The 21,235-nt window shown below is 34.2% G+C and overlaps 1 protein-coding gene across 2 annotated transcripts in view; it reads right to left on the bottom strand.

Annotated features, from left to right (window-relative positions):
• LOC127977265 (voltage-dependent calcium channel subunit alpha-2/delta-1) overlaps nucleotides 1–21,235 on the bottom strand; it is a 92,607-nt gene that overhangs the window by 57,295 nt on the left and 14,077 nt on the right. For both annotated transcript variants that reach the window (XM_052582052.1, XM_052582051.1), the window contains exons 4-6: nucleotides 4,817–4,876; nucleotides 2,101–2,136; nucleotides 21–153 (exon numbers count right to left, since the gene is read on the bottom strand). In XM_052582052.1, coding sequence (XP_052438012.1) covers nucleotides 21–153; nucleotides 2,101–2,136; nucleotides 4,817–4,876 — 229 coding nt within the window. The remainder of the gene's footprint in view (nucleotides 1–20; nucleotides 154–2,100; nucleotides 2,137–4,816; nucleotides 4,877–21,235) is intronic.

Genomic DNA, 21,235 nt, shown 5'->3' with positions numbered 1-21,235 from the left:
GGTGTGGGGGAGTTACTTACAGCCGTCATATATGTCCGTGGGGATATGCACTGCTGTATGGTTGTAGGAGGTAAAGCGGTTTTTGAATGACGGGTCTTCTTTAAATTCAGGTCTTATCCGGTTTTTCCTTCCTTCTGTTTCATTGGCATCAAGCTGGAAGAGAAACAACAGCGATCAACTTTGGTTAAATTTAAATATTATTCCACAAACTAAGTGTTTTCAATGTGTTTTGATCAAATACATGCAAACTTGATTAGTATAAGAGACTTGTTTAAAAAAGATTGAAAAAAAAAGATTCCAACATTTTCAATGGCATATGCGCAGAAAAATCAGGGGGAAAAATAAAAGAAAGAAAATTCTCTCATCATCTACTCATTTCAAACCCCTATGCATTTCTTTGATCTACTTTGGAGACTAAAGTTTTCAGGCGTCATTTAAAGGATATAAAAACACCATTAAGGTATCATAAGTGGTTCATATAATACAAAAAATAAATCTCATTAAGGCCTGGTTCACACGGAACGATTTAAAAATTGTCAGCCGATTTTCCAAACCTGAGAAATCCCACACACGGCGATAGAAAATCACGGGTCTAACAGTTTTGGTCGTTCAGTGTGTGGTGTGCAGCCACACGGCAATATCAACACATCACACACGAACCGATTTGACTCCCGAGCATTCCCAGGTCAGACGGGAAATCTCGCAAAATCCTTCGAGATCAAACGTGACTTCAGAGTAAACAATCATGGCGGACGAAGAGGATGCAATGGCCATAGTTTGTGCTTTGTTTTTAACTGAAATAAAACATAAGAAAAACAAGAAAAGGCGATGGTCAAAGAGGTTGAGACAACGCGAGCATGGACTATACTTGCTACATCAAGATATGGAGTTAGTTGTTGTTTTATCTCATAGAAATGTTGTCACGTACTACACAGATTAATAACCGTCGAAATAAACATTCATATATTCGTTTCCATGTACTCTGGTGGACTGCATTTGTGGATGTAGTTATGCCCATCGACTTTATTTGTATTTGTTATATTATAAACGCCGGCTGTTTTGATTTTGTTTCCTGGTACTATCACTGCCTCGTCACCTCGCTTTCTGATTGGCTACATGCCACAGTCCACAGGCTGCGTGATTGTTTGTCCTCGGGGGACACCACACACGAGAAGAAATCGGGCCAAATAAATCCAACATGTTGGATATCCCCGATTTGAGATCGGAGCGGTCCCGACGTTCTTCCGAGCAGATGAGAGCGGTCTTAACACACCACACACAGCAGGAATATTTGATCAGATTATTTTACGATAATCGGAGCATCCTAAGATTGTTGGAAGGGGTGAATCGGCTAATTATCCTGCCGTGTGAACCAGCCTTAAGTCTCCTGAAGCCATACAATACTTTGTGTGACAAAAGACTAAAACATGTTAAAAAGTTGCAAATTATGTTCTTCTCTTTTAGTCAGCTATTGACCACTGCAACTTTAGTGAGTAAAAGATTTGAGATAATTCTCTATAATAATTATCCATAAATTGTATCTGACCTGTCTGATAGATTAGTTGGTAACTAATCAAATCCTAATGAAATCTCCTTTATTCAGAAGAATTTATGAAATTTGAAAACAAATATTAATCTCAAAATAAATCTCTAGCCATTTAATCTGTCAATATAATCGTATTATGCTTTGCACTGCAGATACTGTATCTGTTCCAAACTAGTGCTTTGCACATTGATGAATAAAACCTAATTTTCTCTATATGTTCCTCCTGCTTCACTTTCTGTCTAGTATTTTACACACTCCTGCACACGCTCCCACCATGTGTTTTACAGACTCATCCTAATTGGCAGTTGAGATGTATGGCACACAGAGAGTGTGTATCCGCCGGCCGAGTCTGCGTCAACTGAGAAGATATATTATCATCATATCTTGACTTCCTGAAATAACTCACACATAAGCTCACTAACACATGATCATAACTGGACAGAAAAGCTCACTGTATTCATTTTCGGTATAGCATCTGCACGAAAAAAAAAAAAAAAAAAAAAAAAAACGCTGAGCGTGTCTGTGTGCAGAAGTGTCTTGAATTATATACTCACATTATCCTTGGCATTAAAGTAAACTATATCATCCTCCTGCAGAGAAAGAGAAAAATATGATAATTAAAAGAAAAGGCAAGGATGTAAAACCACCATTAAGAAATTGTAAAGTGGTCCATATCACTCATAGGCTATAAATACAATATTCTTCCCCTTAAGTGAGCTCTTAATCACTGAAAATAAATAAATAAATAAATAAATAAATAAATAAATAAATAAATACATTTAAAAAAAGAGACCAGCTCAGATAATAAATAAATGCACTAACTATTATGGGGTTCAAACCTGCAAACTTTTGGTTACCAGCCCAGATATTTTAACCTGTACAGTATGACTGTGATGTGTCCTCAAAACACCTACCCATCATGCAATTCAGAGAAGTGTAAGTATCACTGTACTGAGCCAAGTATGCATACAGCATGTGTTCCACAGATCTGATCACAGATCCTACCTTTGCTTTATAGCAAATGAGAAATGCACTGAGGAGAGCTAAAGAAAGCTTGGTCATGCCAGGTTTTGCAGCAAGTGGTCAGTCTAACCTGCTGGTGGGCTGTCACGTTGTCGGGGTCAGGCATTTTTCATCATTCACAGCATATGGTGGGTGTGTGTGCGTGCATGTGTGTGTCTACAGTAAAAATAAATCCGGGGGAGAAATGCAGAATGTGTATTCAGTGAAATCAAATCTTCCGACATCTGCAGGGAGTATGGGAAGTGAAATTAGATCCATTAAGTTGCAACACTTTCCCCCCACTTAAATACAAACTCACATGCACACAGAGTAAAGACACTCTGGCCATTTAGTACAATCAGACTACTTATTTGTCCATCTATTTACTTGTTTGCATTTATTTGAAAGGCTCATGATTTCATTTAACTAAACGAAGAGGTCTAACACACCAAAGCATTTAGCAGTCAAACCGAGAGAAGGTATTATCAATTTCAAAAGCATCTCCAGCTTGCAGTCTTCATTTGGAATGATCTAATTAAAAATCTGCATAACACTTCAGAATTTATTCTTGTGAACAAGTAAGTCATCTTAGATGTCTTCCATTGCCTTAAATAAACTTTAATGTGCAGAATGCAAACTGATACTATTTTTTTTTTATATATATACAGCTGTTAAAGAGATCACTAAAAAAAAACTTTGCTATAACTATGCTACAGAGAATGGGAAAAAAGTCAAGAGTTTTAATTAATTAAAATTTTGGGATGAATTATCCATTTAAAGGTTGGATCATTTTGGGGTGTTTTTGCATGTTTGTATTAAATAAATCCATCCTTAAGACATTTTTAACTTCAAACCATTGCTTCCAACTCAAAATCCAATTAAGTCCTAAAACGTCTTTCTCTAGTAAAAAAGTTGTCTCATCTGAATCAGGAAAGAAATATGCACAGACCACACACACCGTATGACAATCTAAAACGGTTTAAAACAATTGAAAGAGATTTTGATATGATTGGACAACAGGGGATGGAGTGTGTGTGTGTGGGGGGGGGGGGGGGGTTGGTTAGATGAATAAGTGTTACTATGGATTGTTGTCTCATATTTTAGGCTTTTTCCTTACATGATGTTAAGTGATGGGCTATGCTCATGCTGTCGTTTTGTGATATTTTATCAGCTGTTTGGACTCTCATTCTGATGGCACCCATTTACTGCAGAGGACCCTTCAGTGAGAAAGTGATCTAATGCTAAAATTCTAATGATAAAATCTGTTCCATTGAAGAAATAAACTTATCTACATTCTAGATGTGTAAATATTCAGCAACTTTTCATTTTTTATGCTACCTATCCCTTTAAGTCAGGATATGCCATCTGATTTGCTGAAAGGTCACAGAACCATGCTGTTATGCGTGTTACTTAGACCACCAGAGTTGCATAGTAACAAATCACTTGTGTGTAGAGATGGTAGACTAGTCATCCAGCTAGTCAATCAGAGAGGTTGCCCAGTTAATGTTGATATTTTTAGCAGCAGTGTTTTAATGAGTATGCTATGACTGTTGCGCTGTAAAATTCTCCACCAGAAAAAAAGTATTTCAATTCATGCCATTTGAAGCACCATGCTACAGCTATTATGCATCTTGCACTGTTTTTGAGCATTTCAGTTTAAAAATAGTCAGATGTCTAATGTCTTGAAACCCTTGGATTCTATTTGTGCTATCTGTTTTTGAATGCAGTAATATGCCTTATTTAAACAATGTCCCAAAAAAGGCATGATGCATGGAATATTCAATTTTATTTTATTTGTATAGTGTAGTATTGGGTTGCTCTTGGTGATTGTTAATGTCTAATTTCTTGAAGGAACCAGTAACCTTGTAATAGCCAGCCCTGAGTTTATTTAAATTAATTTGGATTTGCCTGATTCCTCTCATTAATTTAAAGGAATAAAAATTATACCATTCACCCTTAAGTCATTCCAAATCCATACGACCTTTTTTTCCAGTGCTGCACAGAAGGGGATATTTTGAATAAATGTCTGTATTTTTTTGTTCATATAGAAGTGAATTATTGATCTTCTGTGTTGGTTTGAACTACATAAAGGTGACAGAATTTCCATTATCCCTTTAACGTGAATTCTTGTAAAGCCGCTCTATGTCTTGTACAATATAAAATATAAACACAAATAAAAATGGGTTGAGTTGATCTGAAACATGAAATAAAATAGAATAACTGTATATGCACCTTGTAAATGTTAAGTACACACTTGTAGAAACTTACTTCAAATTCATCTTTCCATTGATGTTCCATTTGGAAATTCTCTGCTGCAGTTGCCAAAGTCTATAAAAAGAACAAGACAAAATAAATCATTTTAATTAGTTAAGCACTGCATCAAAGTATCTGTGATCACGATCAAAGCAGCTCTGATAATGAGACAGTACATTAAATGCAACTGTAAAACAACATTATATAGCCCGACTGGATATGTATAGTTTAGTTTTTTTTTTGTTCCATCATGATAAAAAAAAAAGAAGACTAAATGTGCGATTATACACAGACCTTAATCATAAAAACAACTGGACAGAACAAATGAACCTCAAATGAAGATAGATAGTCATATAACACAGTAACTAATATAGAACTAGAGTTCTGGCCCAAAAGGTAACTCCAAACAAACGTGTGGGCAAGAGGTCTGACAGGACGGTGGGTTCTGTTTAAGAAAAGGGCAGAAGAGAACAGAATAGAACGGAACATTCAGGTCTTTGTTCTGTCACCCGGAGCTCTGCAGCTCAACCCCCGCAACAAACGCAGTCTGAGAGTCTTCCCTGAAGGAAACGCTACTGTAACATGGTGTGACATTTCTAGAACAAAGACGAGGCTTCATGAGTTCTCACTCGTTGACACATACAATATTTCAGAATATATGTTAGGATTTTTACAACTTTGGGGAGAAACAGAATTAATTCTGGAACTATTGTCAGTTACACACAACCATGGTTAACCTTAATCAGCAAATGTAGAACTTTTTCAGTGCTGTGTATAATATAAGGATTTGTTTTAATAAGAACTAATCAAATACATTCTTCAGCAGCAACAAACACATTTTTCTATATAATATAGCATGACAAAATTACTTACAACAGTGTTTAAAATTACACTCTGCAGCTCTCCTAGCAATGGTAATAATTTATCTAGTACGTGTCATGCAGAATTGTTAAAATAATTATTTTCAAAAAGTTAGTGCAATTCACTAAAAAACAAACAAATCAAAAACACTATAAACAGTTTCATTAATTGTTCAGTCGGTTATTTAAACTAGTATATTATCTGCTCAGTTGTATTTAGTGTAAACATATTTAAGGTCATTGCTTTTAGCAGTTAGTTTGGCTGTTTTTATTTTATGTTTATTATTTAGCTATTTTAAATAATGAGCAGCTTGCCCGGCTTTACCGACTTTGACCAAGATTCAGCCCATGCTGCATAATCAGCAAATCCTCTAGAGTCTAAGGGCATTTTTGGGACCTGGAGAAGTTTTGTAATGCCCTGATATTTGTGCTTTTTTCAGTTTCTTATAAATATCTAAATGGGTAAAGTCTAATATCACTGTAATCAGCACAAACTGGGCTATAATAATATGTGAAATGCATGCATGTACATGATTGTATTTTTGAGAAAAAAAATGTTATGCATGGTTAGTGAAAAACAAAAAATGTTAAGTCACTTGAATAAGGCCATAAAACACATACATAACATTGGTTGCCGGAAAAGTTGAGAACTGGAGCTTTTAGCCTAGAATTTTTCTTTCTAAATTATGTGAAAATCATCTTGTTTACTCATTCACAGAAAACAATATATTGATTTAAATTTTCTAAGACACTTTTTGTTGGTAAAAGTCATATGCGAGTAGGCGTCAACTATCATGAATATCATTGTGATTTACACCTGAGGAGACAAAGGCCTGCATAATGAGCCTCTCATTCAACTGTGCCACTGTGAGGGAGGACTTACAAGAAAGAATGTGAGAACAAAATAAAATTATATAATTTTATGTTTGCAGTTTATTAAGAATATATTTAATTATCCCACAACATAATTTAATATCCACTTGGGGGAGCAGTTAAACATTTTATTAGGAACAATCAAAGCTGACTTGCAAACAAATTTTTTGGCATCCTTACTCCAGTCACACAATCCTTCAGAAATCCTTTTAACAATCTTATTTTCTACCAAATAAACCCCATTTATTATCATCATCATCATCATTATTATTATTAATGTTGAAAAGAGCTGAGAATATTTTTCAGGTTTTCTTAGGGGGAATAAATCGAAAGAACTGCATTGTTTTTACATTTGTTAGAGTTATCTCTATTTGTCACATTTATATTATTTACAGCAAGCTTTTGAATGGTATAGTATTGTATATTGTTATTGAAACTTCATAATGTTTCACTTGATTATACATTTAGTCAGGAATTATAGTTTGGAAAAAGTATTTGGAAAAAGTCTGACTAGTAAAATGTTTACACTTTATGTGAAAGCTAGTACAAATAAATAAAAAGAGACTTACTCATGTTTATGATCTCTGCTGAATAAAGTGCTTCATTCTTTTTTCTGAGGAAATCCATTTCTCAAATCCTCAACCACATCACATCTTTTTGGGGTGAATTATGTCTTATTCCTCTCATCGCGAAGCAAACAGTAAAATTAAATAAAAACTTGAAGAACAGTCTTGCTGCTTTTTCTTCTGTGTGGGCGTATGCAAGCCGCGCGCTTCAGTTTGAATCTGAATAGCGCGTTCAGCATGGGGGCGTGGTCACATTAGATATAATGAGCGGAGATATGAAAAATAGACATCGCGTTGTTTTCATATGGATTACTTTATCTCAGAATATTTTTCGGCAGCACTTGTTTAGTTTAAAAGTAGACATTTCAGGCTTTCTATAGATATCTCTCTCATGTCTCTTCGTTGAGTATTCACGGAGTTACAGTTCATTTTAATGACGTGTTTGTACATGACGATCAGCGGAGACAATGACTGCAGACAGCGCACTTTGTTTGTTATCTTTAATTTATAAGTGCAAAAAGGTTCTTTGTTATTATGTCTGTTTCCAAAAAAAAAACTAGACCCTTTACAGATTCGATTGATGTATTGCTCTTATCTGTATGATTAAAACTGAGAGTGTAATTTAAGTTCTTTTCGGGGTTATCAGGAGAAAATGACTCAAAACGCATATATGCGTTAATCGACTCGAAAGGGTTAAATCAGGTATATCCAACATATTTGTAGCAAATTCTTTCCTTCCTGTAATTTAGTAAATTTTCACCCCTTCTTTCACCCTTATAAGACCATGTTGGGGCAAAATAGATAAAGGTGGCCAAATAAATAAATAACCATTTATTAAATACATAAAAAGTTGTTTATTACAAATACATTACAAAATAAAAGTAAAACAAAAAACTAAACATAATTATTCATTTATTTTTAAACGCAAAACTAAAAACTATTTATTTTTTCTAAGTAAATTAATTAAAAATGTAAAACACAATTAAAATACAATTATATAAAACATAAATAAAATTCATTATTTTAAATGTATTAATTAAAAGCCATTTTTTGCGCTACCTTTAACACCACTATATGTAAACATCCTACTTCTATTTTTTTTTTTTTAAACCTGGCCACGCGCTCACACTGTCTTTCATCAGGGCAGGCTGAGTTTCTGAATACTGAACAAGTGTCAACATGTAAACAGACAATCATATGCCAATATGTGTGGTTGGGATATTATTTCTGCAACTTAGTTTCAATAAAATGTTCTAGTAAAACAAGGGAGGAAGCTTTGGATTGTGAACTTTAAAGAGCCTGTCTACATAATACATCAAATTCTTATTTTAAAAGAGCAAAGAAAATGATATGACAAGAAGATGAAAGCATATGAGCCTTATTCACTTTAAAGGTCTCTCGGTTTGGGGCTTAGCTAAAGCTGATGTTCAGTAATGTGGTCTTCCCAACTCAACATTTGCCTTAAATAAACAGGTCCATCAAACCTTAAAACCCACAAAAAACATTGCTTTTCAACCATTCAAGACATTATGGATGGTGTTCTTATAAACAGAATGACTTGACTTATAAGTCCCTTTAAGTCAAGTGATTTCACTTGGCAGCCATCTCTGCAACACCTTTCGGCATACAAGTGCAGCTCCTATCTCTTTGAACAGGGAACATCAAATTCCACCAAACTGTTCTCCAAGCTTACAATAAAATTTCATATTTGCTATAATTAGCTATAGACCAAAACCACTTTTTGTACCAGGCTGTAAATTTTTTTTTTTCTGCTTTAAAGTTGGACATTTTAACATGGGGAGTCTATAGAACTCCCTTTTGGAGCCAGCCTATAGCAGCCAGTCAATGAATTACAAGTTTAGTCACTTCCATGTTGGCTTCACGAGAGAGAACAGAAGGTATCCGCTCGCTTAGAATGCTGATTGTTTCTATAACAACCAGGACGCTCCTAACGCCAGCTGCAGTGATGAAATGACTTTACAGATTAGCGATTTGCTCTTTCACTCGGAGGGAGGGGCTTCCTTCAACAACATTTTTGCATTTTTCCTCGTTCAAAACTATACGAGTGATATGTCCTGGGTATTCTATAGTCTTTGGCTGAGATAAAGCAGTCTCTGCACCTCCTCTGCACAGTCTGGGAGAAACTAAAAATACATGGTTTCACACTCCAGCACGTACACATTTACACATGCTCCCAGTGCTTGTTAAGCAGGATATGTAAGACTGTGTTCAGACTAACCTTACTCCTAAAATATGGCAGCAAAATCAGAGAAATGCAAAACAGCAAGTCACTCGTCCAAATGCAAATGCACTACAGTTATAACACACCGTTAGCATGGCAAACAAGTCGATATATATCTACACAACATCAATGGCATGCTGCTGCCATAACAACCATTTCCAGGAGAGACTCATTAGTGGCCTGTGGTCATTAAAGGCCCACAAGGAGTAAAGGTTCATAGGGTTCATAATGGAAACTAAGACTGAAGTATTTCTGCTGCTCATTATTGAGAATAATCAATTATGTCCAATAGAGATAATGAAAGACAGAGGGCGTGAGTTCCATTCATTCAGATGTTTCCTGGCAAAAAGTAAAGGCAGGCAAAGGTTGAGAGTTGAACTGATGTGAACTCTAATTTCTGCAGCCTCTCAGCAAGAAGATGTCATCTTCAGATGACACCTAGGCTATGTAATGAGTAAAAAAACATTATTGCAGGTAACACGCAAATGCTATTCACAAGTGACATCAATAAAAGAAGTGTGAATTAAAAAAAAGAAAAAGAAAAAGAAAAGAAAAGAAAAGAATAGAAAAGCAAAAGCTTACACTTGAGCGAGTTATGTTCAACCAACTCTATGTTTCTTGCACAGAACAACCTCCTGGAGAGCAACCAATTTGGCTTCAAAAGCGGCCACTCAACTGAGACTGAAATTGCTCTCAGTTACTGAAGCCCTGAGACTGGCAAAAGCAGCTTCCAAATCCTCAGTACTCATCTGGCTGGATCTTTCTGCTGCTTTTGACAGAGTTAACCACCTGATCCTCCTGTCCATCCTCGTGAAGATGGGCGTCTCAGGAACAGCACTCCAGTGGTTCAAGTCTTACCTCTCTGCTAGGTCCTTCAGGGTGTCTTGAAGGGGTGAGGTCTCTAAGCAATGACTTCTTGCTACTGGGGTTCCTCAAGGCTCAGTGATTTGAACCACTCCTCTTCTCCATCTACATGTAATCTTTAGGATCTGTTTTAGGATCTACTTTTCCTTTAATTGCTATGCTGATGAAACTCTGATGCAATCTACTTCTCATTCCAACCAGATGATCCTACAGTAGCTTTGCATTGCAGCCTGTCTGACAGACATTTCTGGCTGGATGAAGGATCATCACCTTCAACTCAACCTGGCCAAGACAGAACTGCTCGTGATCTCATCCAACCCAGCACCTCATCACAACATCTCTATACAGCTAGGTTTGTCAACCCTAACTCTTACCAGGACTGAGTCTTTAGCCATTTTCAAAAAAACATCTAAAGACACATATTTTATACCATCAACTGACCAATTAATACTAGCTTAAAAAAGGAAAGACAAAAAGAGAGAAAAAATGAAATACAAAAAGAAACATTTTAAGAAAGGAAAAAAAGTGAAAAAGAACGAAAAAACGTAAAAAGGAAACAAAAAGAAAAGAACAGAACAGAAAATAATTAGATATGCAACATGTAACCAATTTTAGTTACAGATTTTTCTTGTTTCAAAGACCCAATTTTTTTTTATTTAAACACAGTTAGCCCCTTAACTGTCACGCACATTTTTGAACATTGACTTTGTAGTGCACAATCCAAACTTAAATTTGTATAATTCATGAATGAAAATATTTTGTAACATGATATTGACGTACCATTTACATGGTAATGCAATGTCTGATTTTAAAATGGGTTTTAAAGGATGAATTTTGAGATTTTAAGTTTTCAGTCGATATATAATTTCTGATGATTTCTAAAATGTGATAGAGAAAAAGGCAACAAATTAGTTTTTTTTTTTTTTTTTAACAAAGGTTAAAACTCCAGTTATAATCTAGGTTTTTATAGGGTGCACTCTTGTCATAAATTAATCGGTTATTTTCACTATATAATTTTTTACAAAACATATTGGTAAAATATATATTTGGGAGTCTTAGACCTTTCCAAGGATATATAGTTTGTCAAGATTAGATTAGATTTAATTGTAATATAGTGAAGTAAATGTAGGCGTCCCACAGAGGGGACGGGTGACAGTTAACAGAGACAATAATATTGTGATATCTTACAATTACATTTTTTTAAATCTATTTTTAAAATGTTATTTATTCCATAAATGGCATAGCTGAATTTCAGCAGCCATACCCCAGTCTTCAGTGTCACATGAACCTTCAGAAATCCTTCTATGCTGATCTGCTGCTAAATATTTCTTATTAACAATTGTCCTGCTTAATACTTTTGTAGATATTTTTGCGTTGTTTCATATTTTGGTTGAAACCATGATACCAAACAGCATTTATTTAAAAATTAATATTTTGCAACCTTATAAATGACTTTACTTTTAATCAATTATTAAGCCGTTCTTCAATTTCTTTCAAAACAAAACATCCCAAACTCTCTCCGCAAATGGATAATTTTGTCTTGCATCTCAAAATAATTTGTAGCATATAATTTAAGACATCAATGATTGAAACAGTCCAGACAACATACTTTGTGCAGCAGTATTCTAAGATTTCTAATCAAGCAGCGAATGCAACACCCATTAAAAGTTGTTCAGCTAAATGGAATCACTTTATTCTTAGGTGGACTCGATTCAGTCGACCGACCAAACTGCTTATGACAACCACTCTAGTGATGTGAAAGGCAATAAGTGGCACAAAGTGCTACAAGAACTAATGCTTTCGGTAAATCATGACCTTTGTGTGTAGGTGAGTAGAGAACCGACAGTCCCAGTAATAAACTACAGCTGGGTTTGCTTGTTCATTCACCGCTACTTCACTCGCCTCCAATTCATCAACCTGATTACAGTAACCACAGTGGAGTAAGTCAATAACCTCACAGGAGGTCCATCAATACCTTTACTCCACTTTAATCTCACCAGACCGGAGAGAGAGAGGAGTAAAAAAAACAAAACAAAAAACATTTAATTCTAGACGAGTTAGTGTCAAAAAAGTGTCAAAAAGTGCTAACTGGAATAACTTGTGAATCTCATATTAAAAACTGCATCCATATAATGTCCTGATAGGGTAAAAAAAAAAAAAATAGGACAAATCATTGCATAGCAACTTTACAGAAAATTAAGTTTCTACAATATTTGGTAGTAGCTTATCAGTGGTGACTGTCAGTTTATGTGTACATGGCAGAAGTTTTTGGAAAAAATCAATTAAAGACGTAGTCAAATAGACGATGAACACTATTAACAGCAATCATTAGGATGCATTTTTAACACACTCTGTTATCTTAGATAATTTTGAAGTTTCCTCTGGTCTCGTGCGATATATAGTTGAGTATCATCAGCATAACAGTGTAAACTAATCCCTTATTTTTAAAGTTGTGACATTTACCAAGTATGGTAACCCATACTTGGAATTGGTACCCATACCATATACCAATACCCATCTAAGTGCACACACACAGCAGTGAGTAGTGAACACACCGTGAACACACACACGGAGCAGTGGGCAGCCATATATCCAGTACCCAGGGAGCAACTCGGGGTTCAGTGCCTTTCTCCAGGGCACTTCAGCCAAGGGTATTGAGGTTGGAAGAGAGCACTGTTCATTCACTCCCTCCCAGCTACAACTCCTGCCAGCAATGAGACTCAAGTCTGCGACCTTCGGGTTACAAGGCAAACTCTCTAACCATGAGGCCACAACTGCCCCAGTAATATTATTTCCTAATTATATTTCCAAGGGGCAACATGTATATTGAAACCAGCAGAGGTCCTAGGACAGATCCTTGTGGCACTCCATATATACTGGTGATAAATGAGATGACTACCCATTTAAATAAACAAAGTTGTAGTGAAACTAACCCAGGAAATGTAATGATTCATTTATCTGTCTATCTATTTTAAGCTGTCGGACAACTACGATTAAACTTCAGAGTTTGAGTACATACATGGTGAATTACTTTCACAAAAAAAAAAGAAAAAAAAAGATTTGCAATAAGCATATTTTAGTAAAATGGTGCTCTGAAACACTGTAACAACAGGGAATAACCGAATCAAACACGCCTTTCAAACTTGTTTGCCCCTTGTGATTTAGGCTGATCTTTCCTCATGCTAAACCAGATGGCTAACTCAGGTCCTGTCAGTATAGAATAAAGGGATTTTGACGGGACTGTAAACCACAGCATTGCATAAAGGTGAAACAAATACATCTCTGAATGAGTGGCGAGAGAGAGAGGGGGAACTCACCGCTGTTATAATATCACTCCCATCAATCCTGGATTATTCTAGCCATGAAAACACATGACAAAAGAGCAAATGACACTCAAAGGCCTGAGCACACATGGGCACATTCATCTTTTTTCGCAATTCGCATTAAGTCTCTCATTTACTTCCAGAAAGCATAGCTACCTGCAGCACAAACACTCTGCGCAACTGGCAGGCTCATTAATTCTGCACGGATCCCAAAAACCAGCAACAAAGACAGTGCTTTCTCCTCAGCTCATCCTTATAAGATGCTCGGAAACTAAAATTCACCCTCCTGCCACCTGAATGCACTCCAGTGACCTTACAGTACAGTTGGTCCATTATTCCAGGACAAAGACCCAGACAGACTGTGAAGTGACACGAGCTATAAACTAAGCAAGGCCGGAGGTATATTGCTTTCTAATGGGAGATTTTGGCTGCGTGTCGTCATTGAGTTATGGCAGTCGGTCATAAATCCTGATTGGTGCTGCTCTCCTGGGCAGTGGCGAGCTTCATAAATGATTCAAGATCTGATGTGCGCGTCTATTCACAGATGAAGATGTCCTCTGCCCTATGGTGATGGACTGCAGTGGCAAACCCCCACACTAATATGGAGCGCAGCCATGCCCCGGCAGACGTTTAGGCAATGACATTCAAGTGTAATTATTTGCAATAAAGTCAGTAAGGTGATGGAAAAAGAAAACTCATAAATAAACAACACAAATTATAATACAACATTTTTATTTAAATAATACTATGTATATATATAATATAATAATACTTTATTTAATAAGAAATAAATAAAGTACAAAATTAAGAAAATGAATAAAGTATAGAGAAATTGCTCCAGTTTGTATATTTAAATTTTTTAAATGCTATTATTATTATTAATATTGTTATTATTATAAAAATGCATAGTTTTCTTGTTTATTTACATTTGTTTAATAATATTAGTAGTAGTAGAAGGGTCGTGGTAGTAATTATTATTATTATTATTATTATTATTATTGTAAAAAATGCATAGTTTGTTTGTTTAATTACATTTGTTTAATATTATTATTATTATTATTAGTAGTAGTAGTAGTCGTCGTAGTAGTAATTATTATTATTACTAGTACTAACAATTGTTGTTGTTTTATTAGTTTTTATTAATAAATGTTTATTATAGTAGAAATATATTATTATTATTATTATTATTATTATTATTATTATTATTATTATTATTATTATTATTATTAGAATAATAGACAGAAACTTTAGTTTGTAATTTTTCTTTCTGACTATTTAAATTAAGACTTTGAATATGAATTACTAAATCCAGCATTGATCAAAAAATACAATAAAATAATAATAATAAAAAAAAATACAAACTAAAGTTTCTGTCCTTTATGTATTTATTTATTTTATTTAAAATCTTAATTTATCAAGTGTTTTTTGTGATAGTTATAGTTATTGATCATTATTGTCATCATTATTATTAATGAAAACAATAATGTTTATTATTATTATTATTATATAAAAAAAACATTTGCTTTGTCATTTAAACTGACAATAACTACATTTGAAAATTAAATGCAACATGTAAAAAAATAAAGAAATAAGCCCCGTGAAGCCTTGGTTTACAGTGAATATATAACAGCTAAGAGGTGTTGTTAGGCACAACGGAGTTTATAAAATGGTTATTCCATATATAGCAAGGTTTCACAAAATAAAACAAAGCAAATACAATTTAATGATATTTATAAAATTATTATTCTTCCGCCAAACAATGTAGTTCCTCAGAAACTTGTGGTTGCAACAAAGTGGTTGTTGAGGTGTTTGCAGAGTACAACAGCTTTGAATGCGGCTCAACAAATCAGAATCAAGGATTGGAACTATCTGTTTTATAAAAAAAAAACAGATAAACTCTATGAGTTTATAAAAAAAACAGATAGCTCCTCAGAACACTTCATAGCAACACCATGCCAACCACACAAACAGCACAATATCATCACATCACAGTCTGAATAACTTTTCCATGTCATTTTATCATTTTAATTTAATAAGTCTTATATGGATTCTGTGTGTGTGCTGGATTAACAGAAGAAGTGTTTGCAATAGGATTATTCACTACTGTCAACAAAAAAAAAAAAATCTTTACAAATTGCAAATGGGATATTCAAATAACCTGGCAATCCAGAGACGGCGGGTGATTACAGTGATGGAAGCCGGTAGAAAGGTGTCTTTAATAATGCGATTCTCCTCAGGGATATTCAGCCTGACAACAATGCTGCATTCATGACTGGATCTCAACACTGCTTTTCCTTTCCCCCAGAGGAGCTGAGAGGAACGATCCAATTACCTCCAAGACATTATATCCAGTGCCATTATTTAAGGGGCATAATCGTTAAACACGGCAGCAAACATTAGGTAGATGGTTTAGTGAGACCTGATTGGAGAATTGTATAAGAACCATTTCAGTCTTTCTACATAAATGTCATGCTTAATGTGTTTAATTCAATGTGTGTAGAAATTTCTAGTAATTTCACAAATAATTGTAAAGTGAAAATTGTTTCTACACCATTTTTTTTATTTATTTATTTATGTATGTATTTATTTATGTATTTTGAACCAACAATGATCAACACTTTTACAGCATTTATTAATAATTTATTAATATGTGTGTTACTTTACATACCCTAAGTTTGTCATATTTAAGTCTGTATCTGTATTTTGTTTTTATTATTACTTTATTTATTGTTTATTATTATTATTATTATTATTATTATTATTATTATTATTATTATTATTATTATTATTATTATTATTATTATTATTATTTCCCAGTATTTATCAGATCATTTGTTTTGATTGCAGTTGTATTGCCTGGACCTGGGGGACCAGAGGGGGATTTATGTATAGCAATAATAATAATAATAATAATAATAATAATAATAATAATAATAATAATAATAATGAAATTACCATTAATGCAAGTTGAACAAACATGATTTATCAATGTACAGATGTATATTTATACATTAACAGACTTAGACAACAATAAAACAAATATCTGTTTGTTGTTAGTTCATGGTACCAAATGCATTAATTAATGTTAACAGACACTGAATTATTCTAAAATGTCACCATGATATTAAACCAAAGACACCACGGCCCACAATTCACAATCCAAACAAATCCTGATTGATACAATTTCTACATTCCTTTTCTTCCTACCGTATATTCTGTTTTCACATTATGGAAGTTCAGTGTGTTTTAAATGCTACTAAATATTGTCTGGAATGTTAAAATAATCTTAAATTGTACAAAACCAGATTTATTGTGGCTTTATGTCATGATTAACACTAAAAGTTCACAAAAAAAAAACACTGTTTCAAGGACACACGATCCATGCTTTTCATTTTCTGAAAAGTTTCCCAGGAGCTATAGAGTGCACAGGTCATTTCCCACGCTCTCGATGCCATGCAGCGTAATCGTATCTGTTCTGTGATATTCAGTGAGAAGTGTTTGATGCATATGGATATAGAGGCGCTCAGACAGCTGCGACTCTGTAGCAAACAGAGTGTGCCGAGCATCCATTGCTCTTGCCCTGCCCTCATCAGCGGGTCTGTGGCTGCCTTCACATGCATGCCATTATCAACAGCCCCTCGCTAATGAAGAAGCCGATAGGCTAGAGCAAAGAGACAGATACGGCCCTGGAGTCCAACTCGACTGAAAATCAATGAGCTATTTACAACAGCCTGCATCCTGTGACACCACAAAACAATTTAGAACCGGCGATATTAAGCCATGTAAAACTCTGACAAAAAAATGAATAAATAAAATAAAACAGCGGTCAGATGCTGATTTAATCTTTGGCAATATTCAACTTTTCATGCAGGGAAAATGAAATAGACCTGTTGTGCTTTGGAGTATATAAAATATGATTTAATGAACATAAAAAGAGAATGAAATATAATGAGAAATAATGTTCAGAATCAGTATAAAGAACAATCTACATCTATAAAATAAACAGTCAAATGATCATATATATATATATATATATATATATATATATATATATATATATATATATATATATATATATATATATATATATATATATATATATATATATATATATATATATATATATATATATATTAAATCTAATAAAAATAAATAATAATCAAATGACTAAATCATTAAATTAATGATCAAACATTTATACCCTTAAAAATAGGTATATTTATTTGAGGAGCGAGTTAATTTTATTTGTATGCCCCATTGGCAAACATCTTTATTTTCTTGTTTAAATTAAAAAAAGAAAAAAGTTTTATTAATATTAAATAAAATATTTTATTAAGACTACAATACTGATTTAAAAAAAAAGAAAAAATCTCTAAAGCCACCCCCCCCCCAAATAAAAATAGTGAATAAAATATCTTTAATATCTAAAAAAACTAAATTTTCCTTAAGTTAAATCTAGAAAAATTGTCCACTAAGTGAAACACCTACCAAATAAAGAAATAAATAGTCAGAGAAACCAAAGTCAGTCTGCAAAAGTCAGAGATTGTAATTCTGTATAAACAATTCTCATTATAAACCAAATAATGTGAGCTATGTAAGCCACATTTATATTATAAAACTATAAATTTGCGGTCTATCAACAATTGTCTTTATTTTCTCTTTTTTAATAATTTTTTTTCTATAATTGTATGACATAATTTCTTCCTTGATATCTATATGTGCATCCAACCATGCATCAAGACGAGAACAGAAGGGGCTGAGATGTCAAACGAATAAGAATCACAGAAAGAAAGACAGAACGGGTGTCGGCGGTTCAGACTCCAGACAGCATGTGTCTCAAGTGAAGCAGGCCAAGAATGCAAAGCATCCAATTTGGTGCATTGGCCAATAGAGGCGAATCTGAGAGTATTAGAGTAGAAGATTTATGGGGCTGTCTGTGGCCTAACTGAGCTCTAGGGATAGATTCGCTGTTTCCAGTGGCCTTTCGCAAAGGCCAGCACACACTGCTAGGGACAATAAAGATGAGCCACCACCGATGGTTATTACTCTGTGACGTGAGTGTGTACTCATTTATCTCATGATTGCAAAACACCACACACACGACCACCCACACACTCTCACTCAGACACAACACTATAATTACAGCTCAGACAAATCATGTGACCCCGATACATAGCATGACACAGTCCATTCAATGATCGCTACTGAGGGATCATTTAAATAATTAAATTAACTTAAATAATAGCAAGCAAGTGAAGTGTGTGATTTTTATAATGACTTAATTTGTGATATAATTTCTCCCATCATGATATTAAGAGATGACTATACTGTTAGTAAGCCATTTACACTATAGGTTAACCTCCCTGAAAAGTGTAAACAGTGGAGATGTATAGTCATTTTGTCATAAGGGCCACTAAAATCTCCCTAACAATGATATTATTATGAGCTTGCCAGCTTCCAAATGGTCTTAGTCCAGTTGCATTCATTTGCATAATGATTCTCAATGTGCAACCGTTCAACAGTGTTTAAAAGTTCGGGTTGCCAAGATTTGTCTCTTATGCTCACCAAGACTGCATGTATGTGATCAAAAATAAAGCAAAAACAGCGATATTGTGAAGATGGTGAATATTGTGAAAGACAAAAAAATAATAATTTCTATTAGAATATTTGAATATTCATTTATTCCTGTGATACAAGGCTGAATTTTATTTAGTCTTCAGTGTCACATGATCCTCCAGAAATCATTCTAGTATGCTGACTTGCCACTATATATATATATATATATATATATATATATATATATATATATATATATATATATATATATATATATATATATATATATATATATATACAGCTTTTCATCAAAGAATGCTACAAATAATTAAGTGATATATTATTATTTTTAATGTTTAGGTTAATAATACTTAACAGTTAATCAATATTAAGTTAATAGTAATGTTTTATGTACTATTTCTCATTTTCTTGTACAAATTATTCATTTTAAAGGAACCATGTTCAGTGCAACCCATTTAGAATTGTTGCAGAAAAAATGCAATACAATAAAAACGAATGGGGTGTAAGAGGTCCAAACCTCCAAAAATAACAAAAAGTCATACTATTTTATAAAATAATCTTCTCCCATCTAAAAATCACATAAATATTCATGTGTAAATTAGAATATAACACGAGTTGTTCCCTTTCACACATTAGCTTTCACTTAATGGAAAAGAGCAGTGTGAATATTTCCTTTTTTGTGAACTTTGGAAGAAAGAAAGCCATACAGGTTGGAATAACGAGGGTGTGTAAATGATAGCAATTTTAATTGTTGCATGAACTGTTAAGATGTGATAGGAACACACACACACACATCCCCACACCATCTTTAAATCATTGTTTGCATGCGGATAGCAGTTTGAAATACTTTATGCAAGCATCATTCCTTCCATAAACAGCATAAATAAGCATTCCAGGCCTGATAACATGTCAATTAAATGAGAATCTGAGCTGTGAATTAACAACTCCATTAGAGAAAGAAGAAAAATAACCAACAAAATATAACACAGATGTCACTGAGCCGTCTGGGCTTATTAAAAATCCTCTCTACACAGCGTGCTTTGATATGAAACTGCTGGACTCTTGCACAGACATCAGAACGTGATTGTTTCAAGACAACCCCATCTGCTTATACAACACATTTCACTGAGCTGTGCCACGTTAAATCACGCTATTCTGCGTTATTGCATCCTATGTCATTCTAGACTGCGTTCCGTGTCGGCCTGTGCTTTGAAAAGCACTATGTGGCACCAACGGTTGATTACATGTGTGAATGCGAGTGAAAGTTCCTCTGGGCCGCTCTCGTTTGATGTGAGGATATTCACAGGAGGACGAAAGGCAGCATCTGCTCCAGACACACAGATTCAGTAATCAAGCACACTCATTACAAGACACACACACACACACACACATAAGGATGCAAGCTGATGTCCCACACACTCACACACACACATAACGAGATGAAACACCAATAAACTGAGACACGATACGACTTCTGTATATAACGGCACTGAAAATAGAGCCAATGACACCAGATAAGTGGCGTCTGATAGAGGTTAGATTACATAACTGATATCACAGTCTGGCAGATATGTGAAAATGTCCAGATTTATGTTGGAGAGCACACATATTCAGTGTTTGCTCAAAAACACAAGTTATTTTAAATTTGAATTGTATTTTTGTATATTGCATTATTTTTGGTCAAATAAATGCAGTTGTACTAAACATATTTTTTTTCTTTTATGAAACGACTCTTCTTTCAAAAACAAAACAAAACGTAACATTTCATTTCTAACGTTTCTAAACCTGGGATTGGTAGTGTATCTGAGAATTACCGACATGAAATGTCATTTGCAACCCATATTACTTCCAATTTTCACCATCCTATCAACTGAAAAAAAAAGCCCTTCCCTACTATTGTTTTTCTCATTGAATATGGGACCATTTCAATATTAAAGCTTTGTTAAAGGTGCAATAGGTGATTGTCTTTGCAAACATTTTTTTTTGTTATGCTGGCTGAAAGTCTCGTCACATCCCTATGGCAATATCTGTATATATATTTTGTGGAGGGCACAGTAAAGAAATTTACTAAGGGTACACAATAAATATCGGCCGATAATTACAATGGCGCTATATGGTAACAGCTTCTC

Source organism: Carassius gibelio, chromosome B18 (genome assembly GCF_023724105.1).
Source record: "Carassius gibelio isolate Cgi1373 ecotype wild population from Czech Republic chromosome B18, carGib1.2-hapl.c, whole genome shotgun sequence".
Lineage (NCBI taxonomy): Eukaryota > Metazoa > Chordata > Actinopteri > Cypriniformes > Cyprinidae > Carassius > Carassius gibelio.
Note: the sequence above shows the minus strand (reverse complement) of the source record. Positions and strands in the feature narration are given on the sequence as shown.